A 20,011-nucleotide genomic window follows, 5' to 3' on the forward strand; every position below is an offset into this window, starting at 1 on the left:
GCGAGTGCCGTGACCCCTAAATAAGCTCCTTGGAGCATCCGCGGCCCGCGCCCGAGCCGTGGCATCCCCCGCGGCCCGAGCGTCAGCCGCGGCGTCCCCCGCGGCCCGAGCGTCAGCCGCGGCGTCCCCCGCGGCCCGAGCGTCGGCCGCGGTGTAAATAAAGTGCCGCGCTGCGGCAACCTGAGCCCGCGGCTGCGGCAAGCGCCGCGGCCGCCGCGGCATAACAGTATGCCCCCCCCCCCCCCGAGGCCCCAGGTTTGTGAGGAAAGAGCCGAAAAAAGCGACAGACCAAAAGAGGAGCATGAACTGAAGAGGCATCCTCCCAGGAACACTCACTCATCGGGTATCCCTTCCAGTGAATAAGATATTGGAGGCGCCCATGGAAAAACAGAGAGTCACAGATTTCCTGGACCTCGTACTCAGGCACATTATCAACTAACAGAGGAGGGGGACAGGGTAATTGCCTAAGAAAAGGATCAGGACGGTAAGGTTTCAGTTGAGAGACATGGAATACAGGGTGGATCTTCCACGTCCGGGGTAGGCGAAGACGCACAGACACTGGGTTAATCTTTTTGAGAATTAGAAAGGGACCATAAAAGCGGGGTTTGAATTTGTTCTGAGTGAGTCGGAGAGGTAGGAATCTAGAGGAGAGCCAGACTTTATCATGGACCTGATATTGAGGAGCCGCACAGCGTCTCCTATCTGCTATCCTTTTCATACGGGACTTGGTGGACACAAGGTTGGAATGGATAATTCGTTGTATACCCCGTAGCTGTCGAACGTAGGAGGAGATGGCAGGAAAATTGGAGTTATCTCTCAGGGGAGTTGGGAAGGCCCTGGGATGGAACCCGTAGGAGCCATAGAAAGGAGAGACCTTCGAGGCACTGTGTAGAGAGTTGTTATAGGAGAATTCTGCAAGCGGTAAGTAGGTAGCCCAATTACTTTGTGTAGCATTGCAGAAGCTACGTAAGTACTGTTCGAGGCCCTGATTGAGTCGTTCCGTTTGTCCGTTGGTTTGAGGGTGGAACCCGGATGATAAGGCCACCTTGATTCCCAAGGTCTTACAGAATTGATTCCAGAATCGGGAGATATATTGAGGACCCCTGTCCGATATAATGACCTGAGGTAACCCATGAAGCCGAAAGATTTCTTGAGTAAAGATCTGACCTAATTCTTTTGCCGTTGGTAACTTTCTTAAGGCCGTGAAGTGAGCCATCTTGGTGAAGGAGTCCACAGTTACCATTATGACGTGGTTTCCCATTGAAGAAGGTAATGCGCACATAAAATCTGTGGAGATAGTGTGCCATGGGCCTGGGGGAACAGGTAATGGGCGGAGTAATCCCACTGGTCTGGTTCGGGGTGTCTTGGCTTGAGCACATATAGGACAGGATAATACATATGCCTCAGTGTCAGCCTTGAGAGTTGGCCACCAGAAGGAGCGCAGCAACAGGTCTTGAGTGGCTTTCATTCCTCGATGACCTGCGACAGGGGAATCATGGCACATGTGTAAAGCTTCAGTTTGCACTGCTTTAGTGGGTAAAAACAGGGCCTTGTCATGATAATAATAGCCATGATCTGTATGCAGTTGCGGACGCAACTTATTTAGCTCTGTTTCGTGTAGACGGGCATATTCGGACTTGACTTGGTCTAAAAAAGTCTGTGCTACCCCTATGATCTTATTGTTGTCAAATAAGTTCTGAACAGTGGAATCGCTGCACTCAGGATAACGTCGGGACAAGGCATCCGCCAGGGTGTTCTGAGAACCAGGGATGTAGGTGATATAGAAGTCATATTGGCTAAAGAAGAAAGCCCATCGAGCCTGCCGGCTATTTTGACACTGAAAGTTTCTTAAGCACTGTAGATTTCTGTGATCGGTCCGGGCTTCAAATGGTTCCTTTGATCCCATCAAGAAGTGTCTCCATTCTGTGCACGCGACTTTTAAGGCGAGTAATTCGCGTTCTAGCACGGAATAGTTCCGCTCAGAATCAGATAGAATGTGTGATAGGTAAAATACAGGGTGTTCTAGATCATCATCGTCTTGTTTTTGCAACAAGGCAGCCCCAATGGCTCTTCCTGAGGCGTCTGTGACAACAATGAATTGTTTGCTGGTGTCTGGGTGTTGTAGAATAGGGGCTTGAATAAAGGCTTTCTTTAAATCCTGAAAGGCTGACTCTGCGCCTGGTGTCCAACAAAAACCTTTCTTTAGATGTTCTTTTTTAATGTTTGAGTAATGTAGCTGGTTCTCTGGGCAAAGTCTGCTATGAACTGTCGGTAGAAGTTGGCTAGTCCCAGAAAACATTGAGTCTCCTTGATGGAAGAAGGAGATGGCCAATTCAATATAGCCTGTACCTTGTCTGAGTCCATGGCAACTCCAGTTTGGTTTATGCAGTATCCCAAGTATTTTACTTCTATCTGATCAAACTCGCATTTTTCAGGTTTGCAGAACAAATGATGTTGTCGGAGTCTCTCTAAGACTTGGCGAACGTGCTTGGAATGTTCCTCTGGATGAACCGAATAGATTAGGATATCGTCAAGATACACCACCACTGTTTGTTGCAAAAGATCAGAAAAGATAGAATCCATGAATCTTTGAAAAATGGACGGGGCATTAGTGAGTCCGAATGGCATTACTCTATACTCGTAGTGACCAAAAGGTGTTCTAAAGGCGGTCTTCCACTCATCACCTTCTCTTATTCTTAGCAGATGATAGGCTCCTCGGAGATCCAGCTTGGTGAATCTCTTGGCTCCTCTGACTGCTTCTAAGATGTCCTTTATGAGGGGTAACGGATACCGGTCATTAATAGTGATCCTGTTTAATCCTCTGAAATCGATACAAGGACGCAAATCTTTGGTTTTCTTTGGTACAAAGAAAAGAGGAGCCCCTGCGGGTGAAGAGGAGGGAGTAATCAACCCACTTTGTAGGTTCTCATCTAGGTACTCCTTCAATATCTGTTTCTCTGGTTCTGTGAGAGAGTACATCCGCCCAAAAGGAACCACTGTATCTGGTTCTAAAGGGATGGCACAGTCGTATTCTCTGTGGGGTGGCAGTTCAGGCTTTTCTGGCTTCTGGAATACATCAGCATAATCCTGGTAATGTCTGGGAACTCCCTGTAGGACATTAATGGATCCTCCCACCTTAGAAGGTGCTGTTGAGAGACTTTTTGGGGACCAATAATCCCCGGCGGAATAGCAGTGGTGTTGGCAAAAGTGGGAGGACAACAAAATGGTTTTTGTTTCCCAGTTGATGTAAGGATTGTGCCGTGTAAGCCATGGAATTCCCAGGATCATGACGTGGTGTGGTGATGAAATTAAGTCAAACGAAAGATTTTCTTGGTGTTTTCCAAACTGTAAACAGAAGGTAGGGGTGGTATATTGTACAGGTCCAGAGGCCAAGAGTGACCCATCAACGGTGTGTACCTGTTCTGGTACTTCCTTGGCTATTTGTGCTATCTGTCATTCCTTGGCCCAGGTTTCATCTAAATAGAGGCCACTGGCTCCGCAGTCCAATAAGGCCAAGGTTCTTTCTTCCCGACCATCAGTTAAATGAAGGATAACTGGTAAGAGAAAAAGAGCAGTTCCTTCCTCCCTGGAAGAGCAAATAGAAGGTATATCACGATATCCCGTCCTCACCCTTCTTACTGAGGACGGGAGTTGGCGTTTCCCAAGGGCTTGGTTGGACGAATGGGGCAAGCGCGAATTAGGTGACCAGCTGCACCACAATATAGACAAAGCCCCTTCCTTCGTCTATGTTCCCTTTCACTGGCTGATAAAGGTCCTCGAGCCGTGTCAATCTGCATGGGCTCTTCCTCGGTATTCCCTTTAGGTTCAGGACGGACTTCCTCGGTACGATGAGAGAAGGAGCGAGACGGTACTGAGTGAGATGGCAAACGACTCTTCTTTTTCTCCATTCTTCGTTCATTCAACCGATATTCTATCGTCAGAGCCTGGTCCATTAATCCTTTAAGGTTTTCTATTCTAGCAGAGTGCACTAGTTCATCTTTAATGTCCTCTCTGAGACCTCTACGGAACAGTGTCACCAAGGTACGTTCCACCCAGGTTGTTTCTGCTGCTAATTGTCTGAAACGGGTGATGTATTGTAATACATCTTGACTCCCTTGTTGGACTTCGCAAAGAGCCTCTTCTGCTGACGCCTCGAGTCCAGGGCGTTCAAACATCTGTTTAAAAGTAGTGATAAAGGTGGAATAATTAGATAGGCAGGGATCGTTTCTGGTTACTAGAGGTGTGGCCCAAGCCAAGGCTGGCCCCGATAAGGCACTAATCAAATACCCCACCTTGGTCTTGTCTTGTACAAATTGCGAGGGGCGAAAGGCAAAGTACACCGTCAAGGCATCCAGGAATTCTTTTAATTTGGTAGGATCCCCGGAAAAACGAGGTGTAGTGGCAGCTACTGCGGGGACATCTGTGGTCCTGGAGGCAAAGGCTTGTCGATAAACAGTATTTTCAGTACGTAACTGCTGGAGTTCTTGAGCCTGTTGTTGTATCGTCATCAGCAGGGTCTGGCTCGTAGGTTCCGTGTTTGCCACTGGATTATCCATAATACCGGACTGCAACTGGAGTTTTGGGCGTTGCAATCTGTCACGGTTTTCAATGGGCTTACCGTCGAAGTTGAGTGGCGTAGGGGAACGGCCCCGGTTCCGGCAGGTTCTGCTCTGGCCGAGGTAGGGGCGACCCCTTCCGGTAGCCACGGTGCTGTTTGGTATGAGCAAACCACTACAGTCCGTGCCCTCCAGAAGGAGTCCCAGAGGAAAAACCCCAGTAGGGTAAAAAACCTCCACAGGAACTCCCTGAAACGAAAGGAGGACACCAGGGCGTTAGGACTGAAGATCAGGAAGACTGGAGAACAAGGCAGGTCAGGAACACACGGGATTCGCAGGAAGAAATTGATCAGAGCGTGACTACCACCAAGGAGTGTTGCAACGCAATGAACAAGCAGCTGAATTCCCCTTATATACCCCTAGACAGGAAGTAGGAAACAGGAAGTAGAAATACCACCATCTTGGATTGGGGAAAAGAAAGCAATAGTGAATCAGGTACGTGCGTCTAACAAAGAGAAAACGATGCATGCTGGACAGAGAGGAAGTGGTCAGCATGCTGGGAAGGAAAAGGCAGGTATAAAGTACGCCATGTGCAAGGGTTCGGTTTTGTTCTGGAGATATCGGTAAGTGGTGAGCAGAGGTAATGCATAATGCAGGAAATTAAATGTAAAGCGCGTAATGCGCTATAAGCGTTCAGGCCTGAAACCCCCTAGGGGTCTCAAGCCCTGCCGCGTCTGCCTTTATGGCAGAACTTAAAGTAAGGGAAGCGGCAAGTGCCGCGACCCCTAAATAAGCTCCTTGGAGCATCCGCGGCCCGCGCCCGAGCCGCGGCATCCCCCGCGGCCCGAGCGTCAGCCGCGGCATCCCCCGTGGCCCGAGCGTCGGCCGCGGCGTCCCCCGCAGCCCAAGCGTCGGCCGCGGTGTAAATAAAGTGCTGCGCTGCGGCAACCTGAGCCCGCGGCTGCGGCAAGCGCCGCGGCCGCCGCGGCATAACAAAAGGTCGGTCGACGAGTATTTTCTTGCGGGTCGAACCACGGCTCTCTGGCAGTGGTGCACCCAAGGCCTTCTGGCACTTTTTAGGAGTGGGTGTAGGGGCAGTCATACTCACGTGCTGACTGGTAGTGACAAGTCTATCTTTTTCCGAGTCTTCTTCGGAGTCGGTGTCTCGGATGGAAAGTGCTATCTGCGCCTGTTCTTCCTCCATGGTGTCGATAAACTCTGTACTCTTCCACGATATTTCCAGTCTCCTGGCTCTCCGGTCAAGCAGGGTCTTCTTGGATCTAATTGATCAACAGGCCTCACAATCCTCTTCTCGGTGATCGGGAGAGAGACACAGATTACATACAAGGTGTTGGTCTGTGTATGGAACTTTTGCGTGGCATCGGGGACAAAATCGAAATGAAGTCCGATCCAGCAGGCTTTGACGTGATAAGCCCGAAGTTGGGCGCTCACGCTCCGAAGGGCGAAATTTGTTTTTCTACTGTACTATCGGTTCGACTAAGGGGGAAACGCGATAGAAACAATACCGACGGTCAAAGAAAGTTATCTAAGGTTTCCGAATCAAAATCTCGGAGCGAGAGGAAACATGTCCGAACCAGACAGTGGAAAGAAAACAATCCAACAACGGAGTCGATGCCCATGCACAGTACGACCAAGAGGAGGAGTCACTCGATCCCGTGACTCTGAAAAGACTTCTTCTGAGAAAAACAACTTATAACACTCCGAGCCCAACACTAGATGGCAGAAACAATGCATAGCATATGCATCTGCAGCTACACATGCCATTGAACATTATATTATATAATGGTTCCATTGCGTATGGGCATCGACTCCACTGTTAGATTGTTTTACCGCAGAGGGTGGGTGAAGAAAGGAGTGATACAGTATATAAGAGAAAAAAGATGTCCATGCAAATGTAAATGTATATACATATATACAAATGTTATTAACTTAAATGTCTACAGGCTTCCGGGGAGGAGAGAGGGTGCATGTGAATCTGCAGCACAACATGCCACAAACAGATGTACACTGGGTAAGTGACATTTTCCGTTCGATGGCATGTGTAGCGGCAGATATACATGCTATGCATAGACTACAAAGCAGTTAGTCCTTCCAAAAAAGCGGTGGCTAGCCTGTAGGAGTTGAAGTTGTTTGAAATAATGTTCTTAGGACAGCTTGTCCTACAGTGGCTTGTTGTTGTGAGAAAACATCAACACAGTAGTGTTTAGTAAATGTACGAGGGGTTTATCATGTAGCTGCTTTACATATATCAACCAGTGGTATGTTTCCTAAAAAAGCCACTGTTGCACCTTTCTTTCTTGTAGAATGTGGTTTAGTAGTGACTAAAAGTTGTCTTTTTGCTTTGACATAACATGTTTGTATAGATCTAACAATCCATCTTGCTAAACCTTGTATTGATATAGGATTGCCTGAATGTGGTTGTTGGAAAGCTACTACTTTTGTTTTTCTAAACTGTTTAGTTCTGTCTATGTAATACAGAAGAGCTCTTTTTGAGATCTAGTGTATGAAGAGCTCTTTCTGCCACAGAATCTGGCTGTGGAAAGAAGACTGGCAGTTCCACTGTTTGACTGATGTGAAACAGAGATACTACTTTTGGTAGAAATTTTGGATTTGTTCTTAGTACAACTTTATTTTTGTGTACTTGGAAAAAAGGTTCTCCAAAAGTGAATGCTTGCATTTCACTAACTCTTCTTTAAGAAGTAATGGCCAAAAGGAAGGCAACCTTCAAAAGGTGGTCCTATAAGTTTTGTAAGTACAATATATAAAGCTTTAATAACAGGAACTCTGAATAAAGAACTATGTTGAATATTTGTAATTTTGCAGATATTGCAGTAAGATGTATTTTTATAGAGGAGAAAGCCAAATTTGATTTTTGTAAATGAAGTAAGTAACATACAATATTTTGTATTGATTCTGTAAGTGGATCTATGTTTTTAGATTGAAATTGTAGACAAATCGTTTTCACTTGTTTGTGTAGCACTGTCTAGTAGTGGGTTTTCATGCTTGTTTAATGACTTCCATACATTCAGATGGAAGTTTTAAGTATCCAAATTCTATGACTTCAGGAGCCAAATCACTAGATTGAGAGCACAGGGGTTTGGATGCCTGATTTGACCTTTGTTTTGTGTTAACAAATCTGGTCTGTTTGGGAGTTTGGAGTGAGGTACTAAAGATAGGTCTGGTAGTGTTGTGTACAACTGATCCATAGAGCATTGCACCTGGATAGGGGATGTGGGTATCTGGATGCAAATAGATCTATGTCTGGTGTTCCCCACTTTTAAAAGTACTTTTGAAGTACTTGGGGGTGAATCTCCCATTCGTGTGTTTGTTGGTGATTTCTGCTGAGGACATCTGCCAACTGATTGTCTGTCGCTGGAATGTACTGTTCTATTAGGTGAATTTGATTGTGAATTGCCCATTTCCAAATTGTTTGAGCTAAAAGGGACAGTTGAGATGAATGTGTCCCTCCCTGTTTGTTGAGATAATACATGGTTGTCATGTTGTCTGTCTTTATAAGAACATTCTTCTGGGAAGAAGTTGAAATGCTTTTAGGGCAGGCAATACAGCTAATAACTCTAAGTGGTTTATGTGTAGCTGTTTCTGTTTGACATCCCACTGGCCTTGAACTGTGTGATTTAGGTGAGCTCCCCAACTAATCATTGATGTATCTGTTGTGATTATGGTCTGAGGCACAGGGTCTTGAAACGACCGCCCCTTCATTAAGTTGCTGTGATTCCACAATTGAAGGGATATATGTGTCTGGTGGTCTATCAACACTAGATCTTGAAGTTGACCGTGTGCCTGTGACCATTGTTGTGCAAGGCACTGTTGTAAGGGCCTCATGTTTAATCTTGCATGGTGGACTATTGCTATGCAAGATGCCATCATTCCTAAGATCTTCATGATAAATCTTACAGGGTATTGTTGATTTGGCTGTATAAGTGGAATTTGATTTTGGAAAGCTTGTATTCTTTGTGTATTTGGATACGCTAGAGTTAGTTGAGTATTTAGGATGGCAGCTAAATACGGTTGTACTTGTGCTGGCTGAAGGTGTGACTTTTGGTAGTTGATAGAAAATCCTAGTGTGTACAGAGTTTCTATCACGTAACGTGTATGTTGTTGGCATTGTGTACAATTGTTTGATTTTATTAGCCAATCGTCTAGATATAGAAAGCCATGGATGTGTTGTCTTCTTAAATATGCTGCTACTACTGCTAGACACTTTGTGAACACCCTTGGAGCTGTTATTATGCCGAAAGGTAACACTTTGAATTGGTAGTGTTTTCCTTGTATGACAAACCTGAGATATTTTCTGTGAGTTGAGTGGATGGGTATGTGGAAATACGCATCTTTGAGGTCTATGGCCATCATAAAATCTTGTTTTTGTAGCAGTGGAATAACATCTTGCAGAGTTACCATGTGAAAATGTTCTGATAAGATGTAAAAGGTGAGGGGCCTGAGGTCTAATATTGGCCAGAGGGTGCCATCTTTTTGGGGAATTAGAAAGTATAGTGAGTATACCCCTGTTTCCTGTTGAGACTGTGGAACTCATTCTTTTGCCTGTTTGAGTAGTAGAGATTGAACCTCTTGTTGTAACAGAACTGTATATTCTGGGGATGACTTGTGATATCTTGGTGGAATATTTGGAGGAGTGTTTACCAATTCTAGGCAATAGCCATTGCAGATAATTGATAATACCTAGTTGTCTGTAGTGATATTTTGCCAATGCAAGTGGAACTGCTGTAGTCTTCCTCCCCACAGGAGTTGTGTGCAGTGGAAGGGAGGGAAGGAAGTCACTGCTTTGGTTGTGTTGCTGGCTGTTTAGAAGTTTGGAATTTACCTCTATTTCTAGAGTATTGGCCTCTGTATGTTCCTCTAAACCTACCTCTCTGGTACTGGGTTTGATATGGTTGTTTTGTTTGTGAGGTGGAAGCCTAGGCGGATTGTGCTCTAAAACCTCCTTGAAACTGAGGCTTACGAAATGACCCCCTATATGGTGTAGTATACAGAGCACCTATTGCCTTTGCTGTATCAGAGTCTTTTCATAATTTCTCTTTTGTAGTGTCCACTTCTGGGCCAAATAGGTGCTTTTTATCAAAAGGCATGTTTAACACAGCCTGTTGGATTTCTGGTTTAAAACCAGAGGAGCGCAGCCATGCATGTCTTCTAATGGTAATGGCTGTGTTAACGCTCCTTGCAGCTGTATCAGCAGCCCATGGGGGCCTCTGCACAGCCCCGTCCCGCTTTTCATTTCAGGCAGTGAAAAGCACGACGGGTGCTATCGCACCCGACACACCACAACATTGCTGCCGGCTCAATTACGAGCCTGTGTCAATGTTGTGGCCTGTTTCCTGCTGGCCCAGCGAGATACTCATAATAAGACCAGAGGCGGAAAACCGGAATGGTGGTTTTCCATCCTAAAGAACTTGGCAGGCAGGCCCTGCCACCCGCCTAACTCAAAATGAGGCCCCTAGTGCCGTGACAACACCAAACTTTTATACAAAATATTGCTTAGTAGTTATTGTCCATTGGGACCCTCAATCAATCATAAGTTCCAATTCCTTATTAAGAATTTGAACTGTGCATTTGGAAGGTTTTTGTTTTTTTTTAACCTCATTCTTATCCTCCATTTCCTTAATGGCATCCATAAATAACACTATCCCTTTTTCATTCTAAGAGCTTGCCTCACCACCACAAACACATTTCACACTAGACACATCTCTCACACATGCCATCTTTCCCTTGGATGGATATGTCATTATTGCACACACACCCAAAAATACCCATACGTCCACATTTGCTGCACTCTTTCCCAAAGGCTGGACACTGAGACAAAGAAGCTAAATGGTTAACACTGCCACACCTAAAACAGATAACTGTTTTGTCATATTTCCTTCCTGCTTGTCTAATTGTGTGCCCAGAATTCTCACCAACAACACACACTTCCTCTACCACATTACCAGATTTTGGACTATTTTCCAGGACAGATTTAATCAGTTTCTCTGACTGCTCAAATGCATTTGCAGTAGTAATGGCATCTTGTAGTTTAGGATTCCCCATTACCTGCAACTGCTCCTGTCTATTTTTTACTTTGTACATTTACAATTATTTGGTCCCTAATCATTTCATTGGTAAATGTGGTACCTGCTACTGATTCTGCAGCACAGGAGCGGTAACACCCTTTTGGATTATATTAAACCTTTTTGGAGGTTATAACGCATACGTTGGTAAAGACTGGTAAGCTCAAGAGGTAGAAAAGGTGGTCAGTAGTAGTCACGCGATCCATTTTTCTCCTCATCCAGGTACTCTTCCATCGGGAAGTAATGTAGAGTTTTAGGAAAATTTTACAATGTAAATGTCTGAGAACATGGCTTTCTAAAAACGGGTACTATACTACCAGTAACTGGCAGCCAACTGTGAAGTCTCTGTGATTGTGTCAATAAACTTGCACTTGATGGACCAGTATGCATATTCGACTAATAAAGCAGCACAGGGGCTGATTGTCCATGGTCAGCAATTTCACTGTAGGGTTCAACTTTGCTCCAAACACTTCCATGGCTGGTTACTTTTCCTCAACTCAAAACTGTTGGTGGAATTTGGACCTCGGAATGACGCAAAGCGAGTTGAGTGCAATCTCACTTTGACTCCATTCTGGATAAAACTGGTGCTCAGGACCAGGGTAATGCCAACAATACCACAAATTTTGAAAGTCATCATGAGCGATTATGGCTCGCTAGGCCCATGGCATCTTACACAAATCTTTGGTATGTGAGCTTATTGCAAGACCACCATTGTAGATGAAATGTGACAGTTATATTAAAATACAATAACGATTCTAATGGAAGCAAGAGGTACAGAAATAATGTATTTTAGATATATTACAGTTCAACTATGCAAGAATAAATAATGAGTTTGGGTTCTCCTATACATTTTGAACGTGCAATATCATAAAAGACATTTTCTCTAGCATTTGGCCTTTTCTGCATAGGAAACTGAAGGATTCTAAAGTTGCTATGCATAGCAGCATGTTCCAAAGCACAGGCACATATTGAAAGCACTCGGGACTCTCTATTATAAATCTGGCTTCAAAGGTCGAACAGAAGTAAAGGGTCTCGCTGAACTTGCCACATGCAAAGGGCAATACATTTGTAAACGTTTGGTACAAGGCATATCTTTCAAAAGGTCAGTATGATGTGAGGGGAAGGTCTTGGAAAGCAAATTGGGGATCAATGACCGTGGCTCTCATTTTATCTTCACAAAGTTATTTCGATTGCAGTGCATGTTTACCCGCTCTCCACATCACACGGGTGACTATCTTCCAATGACTTGGTGGTAACTATAAGAACTGATGTTAGATTGCAGTGAACCACCATCCTGGAGAAAAAGGAAAATAATATAAGCAGCTGTCAGTGGCTCAAGTTGGCCCGAATAATTGTCAGAAACTCTTGTTGACCAGTGAACCCTTCCTATTAGCCCTGCAACTTGTCACCTACTATCATATTAAGGCAGCTTGAACAATTCAATCACAGGAACACAAATAGACAAAAGGAGAATTGCTTCAGCAGTCTTTGCAAGGAAGAAGCTTGATATTACAATATGGCAGACTCCACTTACACAAAAAAGGATCACTGAGCTATGCTTATACCAATGTCTATTGTATAGTGATCTTCAACAAAGAAACCATTCTTTGCAATTATCTGTCAACTACTAATCTTCTATCTTCCTATCTGTGGTTTATTTTCTTGTTAATCAGTCATCTTTATTGTTTTCAGAAACATGTCATAACAATTGAACATACAGAGATAAAAAATATAAAGGGTTTACGTCCCCCACTGCCAGCCCAAATTCATGGTTAAGAAAAAACATTACTACAAGAGCAAATTCTATAAGGTGGAATGATAGTAGTCAGTAAACAAGGCATTGTTAGCAAAGCACAAAGCAAATCTAATGACTAAAATGTATCTTGTCATGAAAGGCCGCACAGCCAAGATATGGATTTGTGGCTACAAGAATATTGTGAACGTATCAGTTCTACAACAGGGTGGAAGCGCATAAGAGAAGGTTGATGCAAGGAAATACATCAATACAGCTGCTCACTAATTAATACAGGGCTATAGCTTCTATGCAAGATAGCCTAAAGTGCAACAGATCGCGCTCGCCATGATCACAGCACTAGTCTGATGTCCAAAACTGTTCTCGAAGTAACCCACACAGTCTTAATATAACTTTATAAATATATTAATCTTAACGAATTACCAGTTCTGTCGCAAAGTGCAAGTGCACCAGTACAAGTTAATACAGAGAATAAAATAGAAGTACTAGACACTTATGGCGCAAGGCTCTGGTCTTTGTGTAAAATGGCATAAAGTGCAATAAAGTATTGCGGGCCCCAAAGTCAAAGTGACAGAGCTTGCTAGTGACATATATACTCAAGTGGGAAAAGACAAATCTAAAATTGAAGTATAGAATGTGGCATGCCTCATGTTGGATGCAATCAAGATAGCTTTCTAACCCAAGTGAATATTTTACTAAGAGGTACCTAGCAGCCAACTGTGAAGTCTCTGCAGTCGTGTCAATAGACCTGTATCTGATGGACCAGTATGCATCCTTGATTAGTAAAGCAGCATGGGGCTGATTGTCACAAGGTAATTTCATAGATATTTGTACCCCAGAACTGCTGGTCAAAATATAGAGCCCAAGGGTTATTAGGTAGCTTCGCCTCCATGCCTACCTTATTATAGATCTTAGGTATACTTCCCTATGGCAATTTCTATACAAATGTAGCCAATACATCACAGGGCATAATGCAATATCATCCGTTACCGGCCTTGCACCTGTTACCAAATACAAGGGGGGGAGGGGGCTAATGGTGTTCCAAGGCCAAGCCAGAGTAGGGCCCTTTGGAAATTATTTTACCAACAGACTACTTCCCGGAACTAAAGTGCTTTTATGCCAAAACACAAAAATATAGTCAAACAGGATAAACATTACAATGAGTAGCCAGAGTAGAGGAAAGGTTCAGTTTCTTTGGGTCCATCACCCATCACTCATAAATGATGCCTGAGGAGCAAGCACCACTAAACCTGGTATCCTTAGAATCATTATCCAGTTTGTACCTCTCTCCCAGGTAATCTCCGATAGCTGTCTTGTTCAGACCTTCTCCTTTGTAAAGAAACTGTGCAATGTCCTCACATGTCTTCTTTAGCAGGTCATTCTCAATCAGGAACTGGATACCCTGGGAAGAGAAATGGAAGCATAAACAGTAATGTCCACATCTGCTATGTTTGAGGATTTCAGTTTGTGCAGGAGGCTCTCTCAGAAAAACGACAGAATGCTCTATCGGCCATTTTAACCAAATGCACTGAAAGGAATGTGGAGGGGGAAGAGGCAAAGCTAAGAGTCTCTTAGAAGGCAGGCATCTGCTTCGATCACCTGTTTATTCTTCATGAGTTTAAAGGTGGTAATGGTGAAGAAGGCTTGCAAAGACCAGAGTTGTCCCTACCAGACCCTTGAAGATAACTCCTTGATTAGCTATTCTGCATCTGCCAAGCAACTCTGAGGACTCTTGTATGTTGAATGGTCTCTATTTTGAACTATACTCGATGATACTGCCTCTATCTTATTATACTGCATATGTGACCTAATTTATGAGCCCATTTTGAGTGCTCTCCTTTTTGTATACAATTTGGGGAAATTACCATTACGGTCAATTTTCATGCACCACTTGTGTTTGTTCACAAAAGCAAAGGGACCTAGTTTCTTTTGGGCCCTTGCTACACATTCCTCCATGCCTATTGTACGCATTTATGTTTCACTTTTGGGCAAAGTAGTCAGAAAGCAGAGTCTGTGCATTGGTGCCGGTGGGAACTCTGCTTTATTAAGTTACCAAGCAGATGGCAGGTCACCTGGATGAGACTGGGGGGACTTTCAGAAGAGTAAAGACACAGACTGATGGGATGTAAGACTTTCACAGCTTCATGTATCACTTTAAAGGTTAGTGACTAGCAGTAGCCTGCTATGTACTTATATGGGCCATACCTGGGGCACACATGCTTAGGCTTTGTGTTCAGGAGTCGCTCACTGCTATTGACACTCCCCTGCCAGACTCAGCTCTGCAAGTCTGATCAACAGTTTAACACGAGGCGCGGCAACCAAGAGGAAAAAAGGATGGAGGCTCTTGGGAGGTCACTGATATGAATTGATCTTATCTGGAAAATACTGAGACTCCTCTGGAATGGCGATAAGAGGCTCTGGTGAAGTATGTTTGGCTGGAACATTTTCCTTCTTCCACCTATAACCACTGATCGACCAGGTACCAGTGTAACTGCAAGTTTTGGTCTGTCAGCAAGGGAATGAGTGCTCTGCATGGCAGGTTGCTCTCTAGCTGAAAACACCTATTCTGCTTCGCTGCCTCTATTTAGAATCACTGCCCTTCAGTAAGCAGAGTCTAGAAGAGTCTTGGTTCCTTAGTTTGAGATTGGCAGACGGATTACTCCATCACAAATATGATGGATATCCTGTCCGCCGAATTACAATTGCCCTAGGCTATAATGGCCTTGTAATACGGTGGACAGGCTATCTGTCACAGAGTAACCCTTCTGCCAAACTGTGTATCAGGCCCTTAATCTGGCTAGGATGTCCACGCCCCTTCATCTGATTATGCCTACTAATGACCAAGCGTGATGACCATCTCCTACAATAACAAGATTTATTTCCCCTCTTATCAGGATCCAGTAGACATCACACTTTATGTGTGGTATCGGGCATCACTGTATGAAATATAGTTTTCCTTGACTGGGTCTCTGTTAACAGAGCTTTGCTGACTGTACCAGGCTTCTGCTAAGGTCTTGATCATAACTCTGAGATAATGACCACAAGACGTAGACTCACCCACATCTGGACAGAAAAAGAAGCATTACTTCTCATGATTTATCTTAGGCCTCTGATCCAGTTCTGCTCACGTTTAAAATTTGTTTTAGAGATCATTTGAGCAACCAATGTGTCCAGGGGTACAGCAGATAAAATAACAATCAATTCCCAAGTGCTACATCGACAAGGTACCAATCAGCACTGCTAATAGTATGCACAGTCTTGATATGTCCTACATAGGCAAAGTAAAAGTATAGTTAGGGATATTTGAGGGCATACATGGAGTCCAACCAGCTCTTTTAGGGATGCATATAAGCTGTTCATGCCTGAGATGGAGGAATGTGATGATTATGCAAGTGTAGACAACAGTTGGGAAAGGGAATGAAATGCAATTACAATTCAATGCAATCTGTACCAACAGGGCAAGCAATTGCCTAGCATGGGCAGGCAACCATCAGGCAATGGCGTTAGGCAAGGTAATGCAAGGAGCCAAGCAAAAGCCATGCAATTTTGCTCAAGTGGTTAGATACTGGGTATAACAGACGTTTCAATCATACCAGCACAAGACAAAGAAAATAAGTGCCAATGCAAAATGCATAACTTGATACTTGAGGCCTGGACCACTGATGAGGAAATAGTAGAGGGCAGGACTCTTATGCCCCCACCACACCAACTACAGCCACTAATTGTCTATATAAGAGGCCCCACATTCCTGTAACTCCATGCTCTCATACGTCCCTTGCACCTCTTCCAAAGCATCCCTTTTCTAACTCTCTACTATCCCCTTTGTCACCTTTCAAAGCACATCACTCATTTCACAAGCATGCCATCATTGCTCTTTATTACCTGCGTCTATGCCCTCTACAGTCTTCATCGCTTATCCTACATGCACCACCAACATCTGTTCTGACCTACCCTCCAACACTCCGTCTTTGCAACAATCTGCCCATAATCCTCAACTGTTCTATACACTAAACTAATTTTCTCAGTCTCCGTATGTCCTGTGTTTATGCCCTTACTTGCCCCAGTTCTATCTGTTCAAGCAACTCTTAACCCAACCCTCTCTTGGACGGCTGACTTACTTTCTTCTGCCTTTTCTCCAATTAGTTTCTGCCCCCATGTCTCCTGTCATACTTCACTATTCTTTCCTGCCACTGTAATCATGTCTCTTGCTTTACCTTTTCCAGTCAACCCCCTGCTCTCTTCTTGACATGAAATACCCTCTCCCATTCTATATCCTCTTTCCTATCACCAACTTCTTCTACTCCTCCAATACCTTCTTAGGATCCATGTTGAACTTCTTCCTTCCCATGGCTACCTGTTTGTTCCTCTGCATATTTTTCCTGCAAAAAATTAAGACAAAAGTTCAGTTTCTTTTATTCTTCTTCTTCTAAGCACCACAATCCGCATCACCACCCAAGTGCCTGCCCCCTATGCCCCACCCCGCAAATACACATCTCAAAACTGCTACAGAAACTATTGACAGCCCTGCTGCAATGTTGTGAACACAAACATGGTCCACATATTCAGGAATACCAGAGACTGGAAGCTCATATAGCCTTGCACATAGAGGTCAGTCATCTAAAGGGTCTTATACTGTGAAAGTAGTCCCAAAAGTGGTACACTGAGCTACACCTCTGTAGAATAAGGAAAAGCTACATTAGGCACTATCCTCTGGGTTAAAGCACTGGAGGGTCCTAGCACAGAGAATATAACACCAGTACCACAGGGGTGCATTATGGAAGATCAGATCTCCAGAGGGACCTTCACTGACCACTCGCAGTCCCCTCTGATATTACACTGGGAGAGCATAGCTCCACAGGACCCTAGACTTGGAAGTTACAGACCCCACTCGGTGCTATACCAAGAGCAACGCGAGAGCACTTCACAGTGAGCTCCTACAGGTCTAGGTGGGATTGACCATGAGGTTAAAGACAAATGGCCGATCATTCACAAAGGTAACATTCTCAAAGAGAGCGCTTAACGCTGCACGCTAACAGCCATATAGGGTCCTAGCAAGTAGGTCACTGCACAACAAGGTCCAAGTTGAGAAATATGAGAGCACAAAGAGCCTGCACTTGAAACTCACTTCCCCATGGGGAAAAGGATATCCACACCACAGGCCTTAACAGGGAGATCACAGTAACACAGAGGTCCACAGGTCCAGAAAGAGAGTAGCCTATGGCCACATAATCCCAAGACTAGGATATCACGGAGATAAGGAACCCCTCACTGTAGGAAATGGCCATCCACTAAGATCTTGCCCCTAAGGATTCAATGCTTTAAGACTGCAGACCCTGACAACCATGCAAAGAGAGAATAAGAGAGTATTACACTGGAAAAATAATAGCGACAAACACTCAGAACCGAGTCCACACCCAGCACTTGGGAGACATGTTGAAAGAGGTTGCTTCACTGAACGCTCTCAGCCCAAAAGGGAGACAAAGTTCACAGCACTTTTCAGAGAAAAGTTGCAAAAAGCCTCTTAGTAATTTGTTGTAGTTACATACATCAGTTATAGCTTGACTTCCAAGATATTCAAAGCATTTGGCACTTAGTTGCTTCACAGGTATTTAACGGAAGAGCACTTGTAAGATCTCGCGTAGGCTAAGTGAACTCTAAGTATGGCTACAAACAACAGATCTAGGCCCCAGACTGTAGTGTTCGGCACATGGGAGCCACTACCCTCACTCACACCCGATGGCCCATAGTAGCACTATTATGCCGCCACTGTGGTCCGGCAAACTGACAAATCAGCAAATTACTTGCACAACTACCGCACATCAAAAGGTGGTGTGTAGGAAGATAAGCAATTTCTAGTTGGCTAGACAAGAATTACATTGTATGCACTTGAAATGTTACTTGTGGCTTAACAATGCCTCACAGGTTTGTCCTTTTATTGTGCCTTTGTGGACTTCTTATGTTTATTAGACACTTATCAGTGCCTGTGGTGTTTTTGAGTCTTGTTTATACTCAGTGAACTTAGTGTAGTTTATATTGGTAACAGCACCTCTGTGAGTTAGGTTACTTTTGTGCATAACTCAAAATGCAAACAATACAAACAATAAATCAATGTCCAGCCATATACTTGCAGTACTATTATTTTTAATTCTATACATACAAATAGATACAACATTCAAATGCAATGACACAATCCCCCTTGAGGCTACGACTCTAGTAGTTGCAGGCAAATCCTAGTCCCACCCTTCTTCATGTAATGGGTTCAGGGTTATTACCTTTACATTGTGGCCGCACAAGGAAATGCCAACTATTAGGTCGTACTCAAGGGTTCTCCCTTCTGACCTGTAAGGAACTTAGTGAAAAGTGCCTATAGAGCGAGCAGCACCATTAGCAGCAAATCCTCCGGGGCCACAAAGACCCGTTTTCAGACTTTCCTGCTCCAGTGGTATGGCGGTGTTCAGCGGTGCAGCGAGTGGCCTCTCCTTGGGTGACCCCAAGTCATCATTCAGTATGGTAAAGTCGGGCAGCTTGCGATGGACGTGCCAGCACCCGGCAGAGTAGCCCCTTACTGTCGAGCAGGACTGCAGGTCAGTTCCCAGTGATCGGAGCTGTTACTGCTCGCCGGACACAAAAGATAAGTTGCTTTTACCCCTGGCAGAGAGGGGAGAGGGTGATGGTGTGATCTTCCAGCTCTCAAATAGAGCTCCAAATAGGGAGAGCCTTCCTCATCTGCGTCTCTGTGAACCTCAGGGACTTAGCCAGGTGCAGATTACTGTGTGCGGCCTCGACCCGCTGGTCACAGCAGTTAATCTTCAGTCCGTGTGGTGGCCCGAACTCTAGGCCAAAGTACTACCAGCAGCCCCTCCTGGCATACAGGGCTGCAGCAGTAGCAATGATACGGGTGCAAACTCTCCTTATGTGACTACAGTCCCTCCTGGCACCTGGGGTCGGCTATCTCAGCAGTCACAGGTCCTGCGCATCTGGCACAAACCCAATTCAACGGTGACCCCTCTGGCATACGGGGTCACCGCAGCAGTGTGGTTTGGTGCTTCATGCTGAGCATTTCCGATACGGCTGAGAACAACTTGGTCCTCTCCTGCAATACAAGGGACACAAAGCCAATACTGCACACGGGCAACAGCCCGATCAGGGCACAGTCTTGCCCCTCACTCACGTAATATTTGTGCAGGGCTACCCACTGGTCCCTCCAACGCTCTTCTCTCACTCACAAGGTACACAGATCTTGGCAAGCGTGCAGGCAGGCAGGCGATGGCGGTCCAGGCTCCAGGGCAGGTGATCTTGGTGTCCTAGGTGAGGAGCCATCACCCAGCAGGGAGACTAGCAGGCCTGTGACACCAGTCCTAGTCACAGGCAGAAGTCTTGAAGAGCTTCCCCTTCTCACACAGCCAGTCTAGCTGCTTGGCAGATGACAATTTTTGGGGGGACTCAACCTCAACTTCTTATAGTCCTTTTCCAGACACCAAATGTAATTTAGGGTCTGGTTCTTTGAAGTTTTATGTTGTGGATTTTCCTTCTTTTAAAGTGAGCACTTTCCCTTTTCATCTTCCTTCATGAAAGAGGTCTGTTACAGCAGGCAGGACTCC

At 44.8% G+C, this 20,011-nt stretch overlaps 1 protein-coding gene across 3 annotated transcripts in view; it reads right to left on the reverse strand.

The window, feature by feature from the left end:
- The window catches only part of CYTH1 (cytohesin 1), a 670,960-nt gene that overhangs the window by 382,556 nt on the left and 268,393 nt on the right, over positions 1 to 20,011 (reverse strand). For all 3 annotated transcript variants that reach the window (XM_069199671.1, XM_069199670.1, XM_069199672.1), the window contains exons 4-5: positions 16,723 to 16,789; positions 13,694 to 13,812 (exon numbers count right to left, since the gene is read on the reverse strand). In XM_069199671.1, the coding sequence (XP_069055772.1) occupies positions 13,694 to 13,812; positions 16,723 to 16,789 (186 nt within the window). The remainder of the gene's footprint in view (positions 1 to 13,693; positions 13,813 to 16,722; positions 16,790 to 20,011) is intronic.

The sequence above is a fragment of the Pleurodeles waltl genome, chromosome 7 (genome assembly GCF_031143425.1).
Source record: "Pleurodeles waltl isolate 20211129_DDA chromosome 7, aPleWal1.hap1.20221129, whole genome shotgun sequence".
Lineage (NCBI taxonomy): Eukaryota > Metazoa > Chordata > Amphibia > Caudata > Salamandridae > Pleurodeles > Pleurodeles waltl.